The sequence below is a fragment of the Micromesistius poutassou genome (assembly GCF_964030765.1).
Source record: "Micromesistius poutassou genome assembly, chromosome: 13".
Classification (NCBI taxonomy): domain Eukaryota; kingdom Metazoa; phylum Chordata; class Actinopteri; order Gadiformes; family Gadidae; genus Micromesistius; species Micromesistius poutassou.
In genome coordinates, this window is record NC_140283.1 from 19568136 (window position 1) to 19585674 (window position 17539).

The window sequence follows — 17539 nt, forward strand, 5'->3', positions numbered from 1 at the left end:
TTACAGAGTCAGTGACGGCATAAGCTTGTTTCTCAGGATATGTCTCTTTTAACCTAACCTCTGACTAAGTGATGAAACGTATATTTAATATTCTGTGGTATCGTTGTTTCTGGCAAGGTACACGTGGTTTATTTAGAGGCAAGGTACAAATACTGCCAGATTGGGTTGGCCAATTCCAGCCCAACTACAGTCTAAAAACCACCCAATCACCAAAAACCAGCCCAAAACGTATATTGCCAGAAAACCGATTAACCATATATTTTTCCAATGGTAAATACACACCTAAATGCATCCTTATTGACTATGATGTAATGTGATAAAGGAAAATCTGTCACACAAACCTCACAAGGTCTGTAAAGAACACAGCAGCAGCAGAAAATGGGTCTTCAATGAGATGACACACAATAGGCACGTAAAAGGCCAATGCGTGAGCACAATAAACACCTGAATGAGACCTCATTGCTTAAAAATTGTAGGTACCCGCCCCATGCAGTAAGATACTTGGGCCTGGGTAGAATGAACTCCTGAACAAGCCTGATCATGCTAGAGATCTACGCAGTTGGACTCCCAACAGGTTGACAATAGTCTGGCGACTGGGAAAGGGATCCTGTGGAGCCAAAGACTCCACACACCTGGAGGTAATTCAGCTTTATTTTTAGAGCGCCTGACCTAACCAGCGTCCAGTGCTCCGAGGCACCTGGTGCTTCGCTGCAGAGACCACTCACATGGCAGACGGGTCTGCCCTCGGGCTTTAGTGGTACTGGCGGTTAAGCTGCGTTTGACGATCTACCAAAAATTCCATGTTCTACGCAAGCCCTCATTCAGAGAAGACGCGTTGCAGTGTATACAAAACGTACACCAATGTATACAAAACGTACACCAAAATAGTTTATGAATTGGTCTTTTGAAAGCAGACAAATATTAAGGCTGGGAAAATAAAAGACCAAATGCCTTACATCAGCAAGAATGAGTTAGTTACTATTAACTAAGTTACTATTTTTCTGTATAGCCTTCATCGCGCAAGTGATTACTTTCAGTGTTCAAGGACCAAACTGGACCTTTGGATGCACGGCTCCCCATGCCATACTTGAGGAATGCCGACACCCCCGCCCGGATACCCTACTCTGTTCAGCCACACCCAATACCTCCCCTAATCATGACACGTGTGGATCAACGTCATCCACAACAGCAAGTATAACTTGTTCTACAGTGTGTGCTCTTTATGTTGGCATCACCGTTAAAAAACACCCAGTCAAGCTGAGCAGTACAAAGAAACAAATTACATTTGTCATTTTTATTGACTAAACCAAGACCAACATGTTTGCTAATGATCAAGGGTTCACCACAATCCCATGTCCCTTTCATATCCAGCACTCATCTGGGGCTTCCCCCCTGATGCTACTTTCTGCCCGGCGGGCAGAAAGTAGCTCTGGGCTTGTTGTCCAGATCCTGATGGCATTCCCAGACTGGACATCTGGACGTTCTGTTGTGCGGCACTGGGAAAGGCCTGGCCCTGCTGCTGCTGCTCCCCCCACACTGGTTGCGGGCCTTCCCACTCCTGCTGCTCGCCAGCCCACTGCTGCCCCTCACCGCTGCCGGGAGGGTCATAGCTGACGTAGTGGTTCTCCTGCAAGTCGTCTCTGCCATGCTCCGAACCACTGGTGTAGTCAGTGTAGGCTCCAGTAAGGTACTGGCCTGTGAGGAACCTCATGTCGTAAGGGTAGGGAGGCACCGGGGCAAAGCCACTGTGCACGGGGGGTCCTGGTTGAGCCCTGGCAGGCGGCGGAGGCGGAGCCAAGGCTTTTTCCTGCGTTTCAGACTCGTAGCGTCCATCCTCGTTCACGGCCTCGACCTGGAGAAGCTCTCCTGGGAAGAACTGTGGTGGAGGAGGAATAGCAGACGGGCTGCCGTAACCGCTGGGTGAACCAGCAGTACTGGTGGATAAACCACCTTGCCCACCAGAGAAGGTGATAGGAGAGATGACCCAGGAGTCGTCTAGAAAGTAGAGCAACATGACAAATTTCTAAACTCCAAAATAACAGCTCGTTGGCTATAGCCTAAATGTTAAAGTGCCAGTGAATTTAAAAAAAACATTGCCACGTTTTAAACTTGGCAAAGGTCTTGGCATAAAATCATAGGCAGAGTGCAAGGAATGGTTACACTTCTCATACACCTATGACACAATAATAATAATATAGGCCTACAGCATTGCACATGATAACACTCCCACAATGAGGTGCAAAAAAATGAGTCTTGAGTCATGAGTCTTAACCCATGGATAACACCTTCGTCTTTCGTATAACTCAAAAACCAAGATGCTTTCTAATCCTACCAGTTATTTAACGTCGTGAACAGGAGTACGCTTACATTTATTTTTATTAAATCGCTCAGGTTACCTCGAGATGAGTCAGGTGTGGAACCAGTGCCATATCCATATGCCATAGCAGACAGGTCCTGGTATCCAAGGCCAGACAAGGAACTTCCACCGCCATAGTCTACGTTTCCCTCAGACTGGTAGTATCCTGGCGCTTCAGCAGAGCCACCTCCAGTGGACCCATACATGGGGCCAAAACGTAAGAAAAGATCAGCCACACGTGTAAACACAGTGAAGTGAATTTAAACAAAAAGCTACACTTTAATAATAGGCTACATACGATTTTTAAGAGGTCTACAGTCGACATCCCAAAGCAGGACTGCTTGAATAATGACACTAAAACACCAAACAAATGTTAACAACTGTTTACAAATATTAAAAACACAAAACCATTACTAATCATGAAACTTGCTAAACCCGCCTCGCTTACCATGCAATGAGAGTTGCTGTCATTATTCCAACTGGGCATTAGCACATGATTCCCAAAGGCTTGTGGAGGGTTTTTAAATGTTGGCGGTGACCAGATGACCAATCAGAGCATAATGAGTTGATGATGTACAGCTGTCACTAAATGATTGTGTAAGAAGTGGGAATTGGAACTTGTGCAGTCTTCAAAACGAGTTTCCGGGAGTTTCGGACCTTAAGCTCGGAGGAAAGTGCTTCGAACACTCTGTTGGGTCGAAGTTTTCGCTCAGTGTTTTGTGCGGAAGTAAGGGAAGCAACTCGAGTCCTCCGAGATTACGTCACAACAATGGCTGCCCATTTCAATGATAGAATAAAGTGAACCTGCAGCAAGCACTAGAGGCGAACTCAACACCCATTCTAACATTTGCATCACAATACATTATAGCTTACAATTATAAACATCACCTAATAAATTCTCGCTCATGTTCAACCATCGCAAGCAGTTAATAACTGATTCATCTGATTCAGCAAAGAAGCACAAAGAGGTCCCTGCGGGCATCCATACTTGTCGATACTTGTTGTTATGAAGTGTAGTCTCAAGAACGAAGGTTTATGTAAAGACACGTAAGAGCTTCCGAACCTCCAAGCTGTTTTGAAGGCGGCATCACCCCATGTCACCTCCCAAGGACAAACACTGCACCAAGTAATGCTGAACAATTTGACGTTAAACCATTGAGGAAGCTTACAATTTAAATTTTTAAGAATCAACAATTTTTAAGCTTACAAATTTACAATAACATAAGCTTGAGTCAAAAGTCGAGGAAAAGGGTGGTTAAGTGACACAAAAAAATATTATCATCATTATATAAATCGTTTTTATCTTTATTTTACACTGAATTTGCACTGAATTCTGAACGAATAGATAAGATATATAGCCTGAGATAATAAATGGTGCAAAGTAGCTGTGTTTTAGAAGGTGGTGGGTGATAGTGAGACAACAACAGTGTTACATTATGTTGCATTAGTGTAGAAGAGACGAAAGCCCTCCGGGAGCATTTCTTCTTTACACTGTTGGTGTAAGAATTTGCTGAACGCAGCGCTTTCAGCTGCAAATCTGGAGGTCAGTCCAGGACAGCGCTAGCCCTCACAAGAAGATTAGTGAGTCTCTTTATGTCCCTCTCAGTGCTTCCACCTCCCTGCAGACCACTGCATTGAATATCACAGATTCCTGCACAAGGACCTCAGTCTCCTCAGCAAATGAAAACGACTTTGGCTATTATGTACCGGACATTCGTGTTATCCTACCCGACGCCGTCCAGTTTACGGTTTAAGGTGAACGCCCAGATATCTGTACGAGTCCTACACCATCTCAACGCCCGATCCCTGGGTGAGCGGTCTAGTCGGGGGGGGGGGGCTTTCCATCACCATCTCCTCGGTCTTGCTGGGGTTCAAGTGAAGTCAGTCGAGCTCCCCAAAGTCTACGCAGTCCGGGATGACCTCCCTGTAACCGCGTTTGTTCCCATCTCTGAGAGGGGAGTGGAGTCGTGTCAGGAGGGGGGGTCGTTAATGTCCCGGACGCCCTGGGGGGAGAGAGAGGCCAGCAGTGTGCAAACGCTGTGTCTCATTCATTCATTGGTTGACAGGGACACACAGATGTGCACATTTTTATTTTGTTTTGTTTTAAATGGACAGCTGGAACAACTGGGACCACAAACACACTTGTGCATACATACATACATACATACACACGCGCGCACACACACACACACACACACACACACACACACACACACACACACACACACACACACACACACACACACACACACACACACACACACATGCAATAATGTTATAATAATGATGCAATAATAAATTATGCAATTGTTATTAAATGCATGTTTGTGTATTCACTTTGTCCCAGAGCTTTATTTAGCAATCCAAATAAAGACATGTAGTCAGTTCTAAAGAACTTGAAACAACAGTAAAAATCGATTTTTCTTTGTTAAAACAATTTTTCTTTGTAGGTTTGTTGTTTGTTGTTGTTGTTGTTCTTGTTCTTGTTGTTTGTTTGCGATGCTGAATGATGGACCCATTGGAGTGAACCATTTATTTGAACATGCATTAGTATCTGTAGCGTGAAGACAGAATTATCCTTGATTTCTTAATTCTTACTTGACGACATTTAATTTAACAAGTCAACTTTCGTTTTTTGTGGTTCTATGATAATTGTAGCTGCAAGATTCTCATATTCACACCTTTGAAATTGATTATTTAGGCCGCTGCTCCGCTACACTTGTTAAGTGTAACCAACCTCGGCATTTCGTCGTGGATACGTGCCAGAAAATCTGTCTTTTTCAGTTTCCCTTGTACGCGTTGACCTTTGATTGGCTTGAATACTCGAAGAGACGAACCAATCAGTGCAACATGCGTGTGTCTGGTCCCGAAAAGCCACGCCCCTATGAGCAGTGTTGCCAGATTGGGCCAGATTCCAGATTTCTTGATGGCTTACAGAGCGCTGCAGCCAGTGTTGGCCCAATCTGGCAACACGGCCTATAAGCATCAACCAGGAAGAGCAGACCGCTGCCGTCGCTGCAGTCTCCACCCCCGACACCCGACGCCACAGTAGGATAAATAGGCCGTTGTTCGGCAGCTCCTTTTTTCCCCGTTAATGGTCAGGATCTGCGAGAGGAGAATGAAGTTCCTGGTAGCTGCCACGCTCATCGTGGGATCGGTGGTTTTCCTCCTCTTCCCGAGCGGTTCCGACGCCGATGAAAAGAAGAAGGGGCCTAAAGTCACCGCGAAGGTACGCGCCCGCCTCGCTACGCTAGTGGCGGTCGGTGCGGTTCAACCACAGTCCCACAGCTAGACCCGCCGCCAGGGCTCCACGGCGGAGCTCCGCGTCTGAGGCTAGCTCCGTGTTAGCGTGAACGCCAGTGTGTGTCTACGCCGTGGCTAGCTGTCGGGCTAGCCGCCTGTCAAGCGCCAGCGCGGTTGCATACGCTGTGTGTTTGTTTTTTTTTAACGGCGTCCTGGTTGTTTAAAAGTCAGGGTGAGGGGTTTCTCCCGCATAAGCCTGCGTTTCTGCTAGTCCAGATGTTTATTGATGGGGGGGGGGGGAAATGAAGCGCTTGGTTTCAGGTTGTGTCCCGGCGGTCAGGCCCAGACTGCTCCCCGGCGGTGCTGCGGATCTTTATGGCCACGTATGCATACTGCAAACCAACGGGATGTGTGTGTGTTTAACACATGCGGTGTTTTCTTTTCAGGTGTACTTTGACATGAACATTGGCGACGAGGAAGTGGGAAGGATTGTGATCGGAGTGTTTGGGAAGACCGTTCCCAAAACTGTGGAGAACTTCGTCGCATTGGCCACAGGGGAGGTAAGGAGACTAGTCTGAGACCACTAGGAGGATATTGAGTCTTATGCAGGGGTTTCTCTCAGAATCATGACCTGTAGTCCCGACTCATTGAACTGGGTTTCTGAATGCACACTGCTTGCATGCTTTTGTTCAAGTTATGGATGGAAAATATGTTTAATTAAAATTCCCCGACTAAACGACTAAATGTATTCGAGTACTTGATTGTACTAGCGTTTATTATTTGACAGAAAAATGTGTATAACTGATAAATCCATTATTTAACAATAAATAGAAAACCAAAGCCGGAAGGTAAAGCAAAGACGTCGAAGTCAAATGCATACTTTTCAACAGTCCATTTAATGTTTTATCGTAACCTTCTTTTTAAAGCACCCTGCTAAAACTGCGACAGTCAAGGCTTTGATGCCTAGCTCTTGTGGCCGTGTAAGCATGGGTACACCAAGGAAGGAGAGCGTAAGCACGGTGTCGAAAGTTAGGCTTGGGAGGACCTCTTTCTTAATGTCCAGTATCCCTTGGCTCAAGATGCTGTGCAACATTGCAAAACAAAAACGTTTGTTGGGACAGACTGTTTCATGTAGCGTTCTATGAACCTACTGGCCTCATTCTGGGTTCATATTCAAAAAGCTTGATTTATAAATGCCAAGTTCAGTGGTCATCTTTATCCTTAATAAGTAAACTTGCCGTACAGGTTTTAGTAGGCCACATGATGTCATGTCACCTCCATAAATTAATCTCCCTTCGTTTTTTTTTTATTGTTTTTTTTTTTATAACTATTTCCTCTAATCCCTACTCGAGTAAGGATTTATTGTATTCATAGCTGGAGTTAAACATTTCTCAATGTTCTTTACAGAAAGGATTCGGTTACAAAGGCAGCAAATTCCATCGTGTCATCAAGGACTTTATGATCCAGGGTGGAGACTTCACCAGGGGAGATGGCACTGGAGGTAAAGCCCAGCTTAACACACCTATTGATAACCCTGCATGAGTATAATGTAAAGTAGCAGTTTGCTCCACGATGGAAATTACATTGGCATTGTGGAAAGTGTGACATACAGTAGTGACAGCAAAATGGTGTTCTACTATATATTAATAAAAGATGCATGATGATACGGTAGCTAGCTCATGAATGGCTAAATGTAGGAAGCATAAACAGAAGTGACTTATTAATCGAAAGTAGACTACATAATTGATTTGTGTAGAACAGAAGCAACAGTGTCCTTAAACTCAGACGGTGGAATGGATAAAGCAAAACTATATTTGAATTTTGCACTAAAGTCAATGGCAAACCCATGTGGGCCACCATATCAAATGTGCTTGCAAACTATTTGCTATATTATGGTGCCCACATCAGCACCATGCACATTACACAAATCATGGAGGATACACCTCGGCCTTCTCTTCAAATGGTTTTCAACTGAAACGACAAATATTGCAGTACCTGTCGAGGGGTGACGCGTGGTTATTAGTCTTGTATCCGAGTGTAGTCCTAGACGTAGAATAGTTTTTATGCTCAATACTGACAAAGATTCCTCGACTCCCCGTGTTCAAGGTAAGAGCATCTACGGAGACCGCTTCCCTGACGAGAACTTCAAGCTGAAGCACTACGGCAAGGGCTGGCTGAGCATGGCCAACGCCGGCAAGGACACCAACGGCTCCCAGTTCTTCATCACCACCATCCAGACCCCCTGGCTGGACGGAAAGCACGTGGTCTTCGGAAAGATCCTGGAGGGCTTTGTGAGTGTCTTGTTATCGCTGAACCATAACCCCATGTGTACAGGCGTCATCGTTTTACTACCTGATGATAAACTAGTATGAATGTAGAAAAGAAAAAAAACATTGGTGCTACAAATCTGCATTCAGACACTTTATACCTTAAGGAAATAGTACTCGGCATTGTGTAGCATCTTATCCTATATATCTTTGTGTACAGGGAATGGATTAACCTTTCAATTGTTAGTGCTTGTTTCTATGGATTAGATAATCTTTACTGTACCAACAGAGATATGTCTCTTTCTTCTGACAAATGTACTTGTTGCAAGTCCCTTTGGATAAAAGTGTTTGGTAAATGTAAAAACCCTTGGCAGCGACCATATTGGCCCATTGTTTCCTCCTCCTCTCGTGGTGGTGGTGGTGGTTCTCGATGGGAGCCTCCATTTCATTCTCCTTTTTCTTCCAGGATGTTGTGAAGAGGATTGAGGCCACCAAGACGGACAGCAGGGACAAGCCCCTCCTGGAGGTCAGCATCCGAGACTCGGGCAAGATCGACGTGGAGAAGCCCTACGCCGTGGCCAAGGAATAGAGCGCTACTGAAGCATCAAATTAAACGGCACTGTGTGCACAGGGGAGGGAGGAGGATATCGGGTGCTGGCCGCTTTGGAATCTACGCCAGACCCGTTGTGTGTCCCGACGAAGAGGGGGGGGGGGGGGGGGCCGTGGTCATCATGAGGATGAAGAGGGGGGGGGGGTGCCTTTTTAAAAGCGGCAGAACAAAATCGCAGCTAACAGTCAAAACTACAGTGCTTGGGTCCATTTTGAGTTTTCCTATCTCTTCCCCCCCCCCCTACCCCTACCAACAATCATTCCAAGTTGCAATTCCAAGCTGTTCTTGCGATTTGTTTTTTGTAATAAAATAAGGAAATCTTGAATAAAGGTTACTTTACTTGATTTGGTGTTGACTCGTGAATCGATCTAGAGGTGTCGGGTTTTACTTTATTTCTTCCGGACGGGCATAGTACCTTTTAATATTTTAGGCGCTACAACGCTACCCCCTCATGTCTACCATAGGAAGTGCACTAAAATAACCATATGACGTGAAACGTCCACTAGGTGTCACGCTTACACAGCGTCAGGCTACAAAGCATCCAAAATGAAGTGAGCATATAATCTAACATGAATAACCAAATTATTCTGGATCTATTCTGGATCCCTCACTTACTATGATATGTATGTTGTACTGAATTCCTGAATCGATCATTGTTCCTTGCAGTTATTTTACAATGTCAGCTTGTGACATGTCTAATGTTAAAAGGATTTGCCGTGTGTTGGGCCTATATATTTAGATAATTTGTAGGCGTAGGCTATAATTGCATTTCGCCATGTGGATCCGATTCATTAAGAGGACGGACTAGCGGATGTGGTTCAGTATAATTAAGTTCCGACCTTATGGTCCTCATTAGACATGGCAGTAACATACCAGCATTGTATGACGTCCATATATTTTCAAGTGCACAATCTTGTGTAGGATTTCACTACTCTCCCGTCTTGAGACATGAACTTCATCTGAACTGAGCAGAATAATCTCCTTTCAGTAATCTATCAATTTACTATTTCATTTGAATAGTCTTTGGCTCTGAGTTACATTTTCTTATATTAAAAATACAGCTCAATCATATCAAACATTTTCTTTGCAATTTGAGGTGCCAGTTAGATCACACACGTTGGCCTACATTTAAACACAGGAGTTTATAATCTTTTCAGCTTCTTGATGTATTCTACAAGCTTCATGCCTAACCATCTGCATTTTAAGTAGGTTTAAAGAGGCTTTTAAAAAGAGATGGGAGTTGTAATCATATACAGGAGTTATTTATGTTTATATTTAGCCAATACATTAATCTACACATTGAAAAAAATCCTTATCCTGTTCTTTTAATGTCTGTATTTATATATTATGTAAGGCCATGGGCGTTAATCTATGAGAGGAGAGAGGGTGCTGGCATGGAATTCCTAAATACAGACGGAACTCCTCTGTTTGAGTGAACCCACGGTGAGGGACAGAGTGCGCTGCTTGCGTCATGAATCTGCGCTATGCAGTCCATGTTATGACATATGTATGGCTGAAGTTTAAAAATAATTGTCAGAAGTGGGATTTGAACCCACGCCTCCAGTTGGAGACCAGAAACCCCAGAATTGAGGAAGGTAGTAATCCTTGAGTCTGGCGCCTTAGACCGCTCGGCCATCCTGACGAACGGGTAAATAAAGTGTCTACATTTAGTAAAAATAACGTAAAAGATGTAGGCCTACCTTATAATTCTACTCCTTTATTCAATGAGTTAAAGGCTGGAAAAAATCTTTCAGAAGTAGGATTTGAACCCACGTCTCCAGTTGGAGACCAGAAACCCCCGATTTGAGGAAGGTAGAAACCGAATTTTATAAGCTCATAAGTTCTTCTAAGCATTCACTATAATTAACAAAACCCAAACAAGCAAGTTTAGTGGGGGAAAGAGAAACTGGTAGATAGGTAGGAAGTAGATAGCGGACTTTTGCAAACACAGCAGCTCCCCTGCGTTGTAGCCTATCATTTAAAGGCATGAAAGTAGGCTATATTGCTGCCTAGCACAGCAGAGCACGGTTTTTAAAGTAAACGTGAAGGCAGACAACACTACAACAATGACCTCGCTTTAACATAACTACTGTGGCATCTCTGTTGATCAACAAGCCCATGTTTTGGAAATCCTAAGGACCTGTGTGTCGCGCCTTATCTCACAGCATTTACTCAGCAGTAGTTATATTAATATAGAATATTAATTAATATATGTATTAATACATTTATTATTATTATTATTATTATTATTATTATTATTATTATTAATAATAATAATAATAATAATAGGCCTAAAGGATATTCCCAGTTGCTCGCTTTCATGTCAGAAAAGGTTTAAGAGTGATAGACACACGATAGGAGGGGATCTGAGGAAGAGGATATAGTGGTCAGCAAAATGTTTTTTTGCTACACTGCAAATTGCAGTGCAGCTGTAGGCATCCTTGAGCCACTCTAAACAAAAGTTACTTTGGTGAAGTGGTTGGGTCGAGCAAGTTAAAGTGACCAAATATAAAAATAGAAGCCTAGGTAACGACTACGTTACCAGTAACATCACAACAGAAGCTCGTGCCAGTATACCGACAGACGGACGGCCCGCAACTCCTCACACACACACACACACACACACACACACACACACACACACACACACACACACACACACACACACACACACACACACACACACACACACACACACACAGATGTGTGGGACACTTGTTATTTTGCACAAGCTCGATCAGGCATACAGTGACTCACCAGAAGGGAAAGTATGGAAGGAATTCAGCAGGCTCTGCATAACCATGTCTGGGTTAAACCCTCTGTTGTTGGCTCCGGACCCATGTATGCGTGGCGATTGGTCGGGATTGTGCAGTGAAACAGTTGTTATTCTTCACTTAATGGTTCTGCTGGGAAGGCCACACTACGCGCCGGACATATCTGGAATAGCTTCCTGCGTGCGGTTTTGTCAAGAAGATTAAAAAGAACAGTGGAGGGAATCACAACAACTGGAGGCAGCGGAGGTACGGAGGCGTACCGTCATTCCACAACAACCGGAGGCAGCGGAGGTATGAGGCCTTCGCTCGTTCCACAACAACAGGTATGGAGGCCTTGTTTCATTCCGCCACCTCATGGTCGTTCGTGGTCAGAGTGAGTTCTATTCTTCATCACCACCAACGTTTTTGATGAGCACGGGTGGACGTTAATATGGGTCACTGTCTGTGAGCCACTAAGGTGAAGATGGAAGGAGAAACAAAGTTAGCTTGAAGATTTTTGGGATTTATTGCTGACAGTGTAGCACACTTAGTCAGAAGCCAAAGAACGCTATGATTAGTATCTAATACGTTCATTAAGCACACATCATCTCAACTGTATCCCCTATTGGAAATCAGGAGCATTGAGGTTTGCCCTTCAACAAGGCCATATATATATTCATGTATGATTTCCAACATTAACTGTGTGTAGTCTAACATTTACTGTAACATAAAAAAGTACCTTATATTTGTGCATAAAAGATAACAAGAATAGAGAGCAAACTTTCCTGAATAGAGAACAAACATTTTTACTCTTCAATGAAAATAAACCACCTAGAGTCAGGTGTTGACAAATGCCTTTGTCTCAAATAAGGTAAAGATAACAGCTATGAATCAAACAAAACAGAAACAGGTTGATCCAGATAAGAAAAGCCAAACAAACAGTCAACTTTCAGCTCTCCTGCTCCAAGGGAGAATCGCCTTCCACAAGTAAAACATAAATACAATACAGACCGTGGGAAAGGTCAACTGGGCCTTGTTTACTTTTTTTCTCAATGAGTTTGTACAGGCTTTTTTTATTTTTTGGAGCATAGTAACCATTATGGGCACAGCGGGTTCCCAGCACAAAGCAGCGTCTAGCGGGCCCGGCGCGAACGTAACCACCGCTTTCCCTCATTGTTCTCGAACTTCCTATCGGCCTGGTCTTTTTCCTGACGTGGCGCTGGTCACGTTGTTCTCTGGGAAGAAGGTACCATCGGGAGGACATGGTCCGGGGCCGCCCAGAAGGTTCCCACGATCTCCTGACCTTCCTCCCACGACGCTGCCTGTTCACACAGCTCCAGAACAGGAAGTCTGTCCCCGAGTTCCACCAAGAACCAAGTCAAGTCCAAGTGGTGTTTGTGATCACAGCCTCAAAGAAGGGCGCAGAGAATGTTGCACACTAATGCTGGCATCCAAGTTGGTTTCCCCTCTTTGGATTTTGTTGAATTTACATGAAAACATTGATATTTTGACCCAGTGTAACGTCTAACATCGTCAAGTTGGTTTTTGAGGTTGTTAGCGTGGAGAACATGCATTGTAATTTACCATTCTGGGTCTTGTATTTAAGTGTATATACATGCAACCAGTGTATCTACTATGCAACCATCAACCTGCCCAGGGACTGCAGGTGGAAAATAGCAATCTGCTAAAACCTGGCACAATGCATCTTTTCTTGTTGTGCAAGATTAATGTTTTATTGTGCATTGCCCCTGTCTTAAAAATAAATTACAATAATTACAATATGCCTCCTATGCCTTCCTTAGATTAGTTTTAATCTTAGTGTTAAAATATGTACATACTTATACATATTTGTCGCTAACTCAAAATTGCTTCAGGATAGGAGATAAATATTCTAAAACCTAAACATATTCTCATCCTATCTTTCTGGGAGGGTATAAACCCAAAACCATGATTTGGTATTTGTCTGTGTTTGTATTAAAGGAACAGTGTGTGGCTTGTGTGTGACAAAGAGTGTCTCTGTCCGAGCACGTAAGTCCATTATTAGTTATCAGCGTATCTGTTTGAAAGTAGGCTACAGTGTACATAATATTTACATAGATAGACGGTCAAAATATAACTCTCCATCTGATTTGTTGAGTTGACCTTTAATGAGCAGGTAGCGTTACAGTGAGCAGGCTGGAACCCTGAACCTTTAAGCTCAGAGTCAAACACGATGGTACTACTAACGAGCCTATTGTATGCATGTTTAAAAAAACAAGATTCGATTAGAATTATCCAAATGAAAGAGGTAACATCAGACGATGGGACCATAACAAAATGACCAAGCAACCTCAACCTCAGTAGAGGGGTGCTTCAAATACAAATTCAAACTAGAATCACAATAAGTCGCACACTTTGTGTTTGGCACCTAATTATAGAGATAACAAGAAGATTCCACCAATCGATAAGATAGGATGACCGAGAGGGACCCCTCGGGAGAGAACGGTGTCTGCAGAGTGCTCTGAAGTGACGTGACTTAATCCCCGATGTCCTCTTACTGCCTGGCCCCCGACCTACCCCATTATCACATGGAGCTAACCAAACTAGATAACTTGAGGTTGAAAAACACCAGCTTCAGGTCAGGTCAGAAATGAAGCCAAACTCCCATTACCTGTTCTGTCCTTGTTTGTGTTCCACTGTAAAGAAGGCTTGCATGTAGAAACAATACGAGATTGCTCACAAAGTGTGAATGCATCCTCTCTGTCATCTTTAAGCATGGCTGCACCTAGACGAGGGAAAGAGGCACGCACACAACTCGTGACGTTTTGGCTAAGAGGTAGCAGTTCTACGCCAACACTCGGAACTTGATAAGATATACACGGAAATAGTTGTGTTGTGACTACCTGCAGGCACGCGTCAATCTCCTGTTCCCCGGAAAGGAGACAGGATCCCTGCTAATGTGAACAATAGAAGCGTAATTATAGACAAGGAGGTTGTCCAAAGATGTGCGATGTTGCTTGCCAAATCCAGGAAAATTAAAGACACAAACAACTCGCAAACTGTAATTATAATGTTACTTGTATTGGAGACAGCTAGGCTAATAGTGTGAGATTATAATCTAAGTTCGCTGTTAGGTTTATATTCAGTCTGGATTTGGATGGTGGTGTCATTTCCTTCCAGTACAGAATGCACTTGTGCATTTATTGTTTTTAAGTGATCCACTTTCTTGTGAGACATGGACTTGCATGAGATATGGTGTGTGTGTGTGTGTGTGTGTGTGTGTGTGTGTGTGTGTGTGTGTGTGTGTGTGTGTGCGTGTGCGTGTGTGTCTTTGTCTGAGAAAAAGCCTGTGCACATATGATAAGCCTATCAATAGCCCAAAATCTGACCTGCATCTTTGACGTCTCAACACGCCCTCCCTCATCGCCTATCGGGATCTGGCGACAAGAGGACTCTCATTTTGTTTCACTTTGAGACCGCCCAATCTACTGTTGAATTTGTCATGCTTCTGTGTGTGTACGTGTGCGTGTGTGTGTGGGGGGGGGGGGGGGGGGGAGGGGGCCAAATCCACACAATCTTCCCCTTTGTGTTCTCTGTGAGAGGCGGTTTGATCACAGAGCGAAATATCAGGTCGACGGACGGTGTTGCTCTTCGGCGACCAAAGGCGTTGATTGGTGGGGGCCTGAGAGATGTTTACCTTCTTTTAGAGATCTTGAGTCTTGTGCACAGCCGTGTGACGCTGTAGCAAAACGCCACGAAAGTGGTCAGATCGTCCTTGATAGAGGGGAGGCCCGGTGTTTGATCCCAGTTCAGATTGCACGGGAGCGTTTGATCCTATGAGTCCTATAAACAAGACTTTCTAGAGGACTGTACCAATGAAAAAAAATAAAGGACTTGAGTTTATTATGATGTAAATGGAATGTCTCCAAAGATGGATTATGTTTTATCTTCCAAGATAATGTTTAGAAAATGTTTATTATAAGATGAGATGATAGTGATTGGTAACAAAACAATGTGCTGTACTTCTAGGTATAGACATATTGCTGTTTACATTTTGAAGGTATCCATAGGAAAGCATTGGGAAGGAATTTGCCTAGAAAGACTATGTACTGTATACTGTACTTATAGCTCAATTTAAATATGGTATTACATCTACACACATATGGTATGTTTTAATCTATTCCATTAGTCCTTCATTTATGCATATGAGATTAACCACACTCCTACGTCATTAGTCATTTTTCTCGTTTAAGATCTCACAGGAGAAGGTATTACGTAACTGTGTTTTTATTTCCCATGGTGCCTTTCTTCTGCAGGCCCTCACCACCCAAATGGAATAGACTGAACGCATAACCTCTCTGAAGTGAGTTCACCAGCCCTGAGGGCTGAAGCAGCAGCAGTGTGGCTATGATGCTAAATGGATGATCTCAGAGTGGCTCACACCTAGTTCTGGTAGTCCAGGGTTGGGGGCATTGACCCCATGTTGTTCTGTATACATGTAAACATTTCGACGCACAATACTCTGCTCACTTTAATTGTGTCACCCTCTGCTCAAGAAGTAAAAATGTAAAACACAAAAGCACAGTATAAAAAATTGGATATACATATATTAAATATACATAGTTACATAGGCCTATTCATATACAGGGGATTATGAAGTGGCTCATGGCAATGTTTAAATATTGTAAAATTGCTCATTGAATATTAACAATAGCCAATTACCTTAGAATACAATAATAAAATATAGATAATAATATAATGTAACGCCATATCAATTACTTTATGTGCTTTCATGAATTAGTTAGTGTGAACTTGGTTGTTAGACAATTTGAAGTGAAATTGATCGATTTTAGATCATTAACAACACCGTCACAGTGACTTTGAGCAAGTAACTCACTGGGATTGAATGTCACCGTTCAAAGTGAGCGCAATCAGAATTGCGCAATGCTGCTGGAACAGTAGCGAGTCTCCCAAAACCGGACCGTCCGTACTGTAGCCGGACGAATAGCCCACCAGATCCATTCTTATGGATTACAGAGAGGATATTTTCATATTTCAAGTAGGCCTAATCATTTATTGTTTGTTGATTATTTCCAACAAACAATGTGCATACAGCACCAATAATCTGTCCCATGTTTGCGCGGGCCGGAAGGAGGACCAACGTTTTGCTGAGTGAGTGCGCGTTCGAGACCCACCGCTGCGTGTGCACGTTCACACACGTGCACGCTGGCACTTTTACACTTCACTTTAGAATATACGAAATAAACCAGATAGGCCTAATACATTCTTGTGCACTGTTAAGAAATCACTTCATTTAAGGGAAAATGGTCTTGTAGAATGTGGGCCTATAATAAGAAGTTGTTTTGAAAGCTACTTCCGGAACGGAATACCCATGATTCTCCTCGGTTTGGTTATAAATAGGCAGCGGCGCTGGATGCGCTAGAGACAAGGTTCCGGACGTACAGTGGGCGGTACCTCTTTGTGTCACCAACCAATCACCGATCCGAGCGGTCAGTGGGCTCTGAGGGGGCGGCCGTGACCAGCCTATCAGTGATTGGCTGGTAGCGGCCGCCCTGTACGCTCGGAGCGTTGGATGCAGAAGCGTCCTTATAAAGACCCTGCGTTCCGCCTCGACCGACGCAGACTTTTTAAAGCTCCCGTCCTCCCTTCCGCGGACCGTCAAAACATCGTCTCCCCAAGCAGTAACACCTCCGAGGTTTACTGAATAGGTGGTTTTAATTTACGGATGGTGCACTTTTCCGTGGAGCTTCTATTAAATAGTCACTGTTTTGGTTTTCTACAAGGTCACCAAGTTTCATTTCTCGACTATATCATGCTGAACACAGAGGAGAGGTAGGCTGTGTTTTTATTGTATTGCATATAACACATATCAACATGTGTTCAATAGATTGTTTTGGACATCTTAATCAAACGATGGAGACGTGCTCATGCATGACAGGGTTGTAAATAACTCCTGAGCTGCGGACAAACGGAGTCTTGCGCGTTTCTTTCCACAGCGGGTATCACCTGACTGTAGGGTTAGTAGTGGTTGTTGTGCCACTCTGTGGGGCGTTTTGCGATTGACTTCTGACCTTTTTTATTTGTAACAATTCGGCTGGATTGTAGGACGCCGTGCAGCCAAGACGGTCTGCTACATTGTTATTTTTCTTCAGACACGTTGAAATGATAAATTGATGATCGTATCGTTACGCTCTTCGATGACGACGCAACGATATTGGCTTCGTTATAGCCCACCACTCGAAACAATGCATGTTCCTGTTTTCTTTCATGTCCTGCATGATTACGTCTACTGCGAGGATGTGGAAGCTTC

The 17539-nt window shown here is 43.7% G+C and overlaps 2 protein-coding genes and 2 non-coding genes across 4 annotated transcripts; 2 read left to right on the forward strand and 2 right to left on the reverse strand.

The window, feature by feature from the left end:
• Positions 1–1339: 1339 nt before the first annotated feature.
• On the reverse strand, positions 1340–2014 carry LOC311357285 (uncharacterized protein; the record flags this gene model as incomplete). Its single annotated transcript, XM_084477186.1, has 1 exon — positions 1340–2014. One exon carries the CDS (start codon positions 2012–2014, stop codon positions 1340–1342), a length of 675 nt encoding a protein of 224 aa, XP_084333312.1.
• Positions 2015–5361: 3347 nt separating this feature from the next.
• Positions 5362–8820, forward strand: ppib (peptidylprolyl isomerase B (cyclophilin B)). Its single transcript, XM_084477729.1, has 5 exons — positions 5362–5585; positions 6046–6159; positions 7007–7100; positions 7706–7890; positions 8333–8820. Exons 1-5 carry the CDS (start codon positions 5451–5453, stop codon positions 8453–8455), a joined length of 651 nt encoding a protein of 216 aa, XP_084333855.1. The 5' UTR covers positions 5362–5450; the 3' UTR covers positions 8456–8820.
• On the forward strand, positions 6511–6694 carry LOC311357954 (small nucleolar RNA SNORA81). Its single transcript, XR_014637952.1, has one exon. It is a non-coding gene; the product is annotated as a small nucleolar RNA SNORA81 (small nucleolar RNA).
• A 1187-nt stretch (positions 8821–10007) lies between the features above and the next one.
• On the reverse strand, positions 10008–10118 carry AC3HAE_027831 (transfer RNA leucine (anticodon CAA)). The gene is made up of 2 exons: positions 10081–10118; positions 10008–10053 (listed from the first exon to the last, which is right to left on the reverse strand). It is a non-coding gene; the product is annotated as a tRNA-Leu (tRNA).
• Positions 10119–17539: the final 7421 nt, after the last annotated feature.

Bases quoted from the DNA above. Each gene is read 5' to 3' on its own strand.
- ppib (XM_084477729.1), top strand. From the start codon at position 5,451: ATGGTCAGGATCTGCGAGAGGAGAATGAAGTTCCTGGTAGCTGCCACG. The intron at 5,586-6,045 runs GTACGCGCCCGC...TTTTCTTTTCAG, and splicing joins GGCCTAAAGTCACCGCGAAG to GTGTACTTTGACATGAACAT. The intron at 7,101-7,705 runs GTAAAGCCCAGC...CCCGTGTTCAAG, and splicing joins CAGGGGAGATGGCACTGGAG to GTAAGAGCATCTACGGAGAC.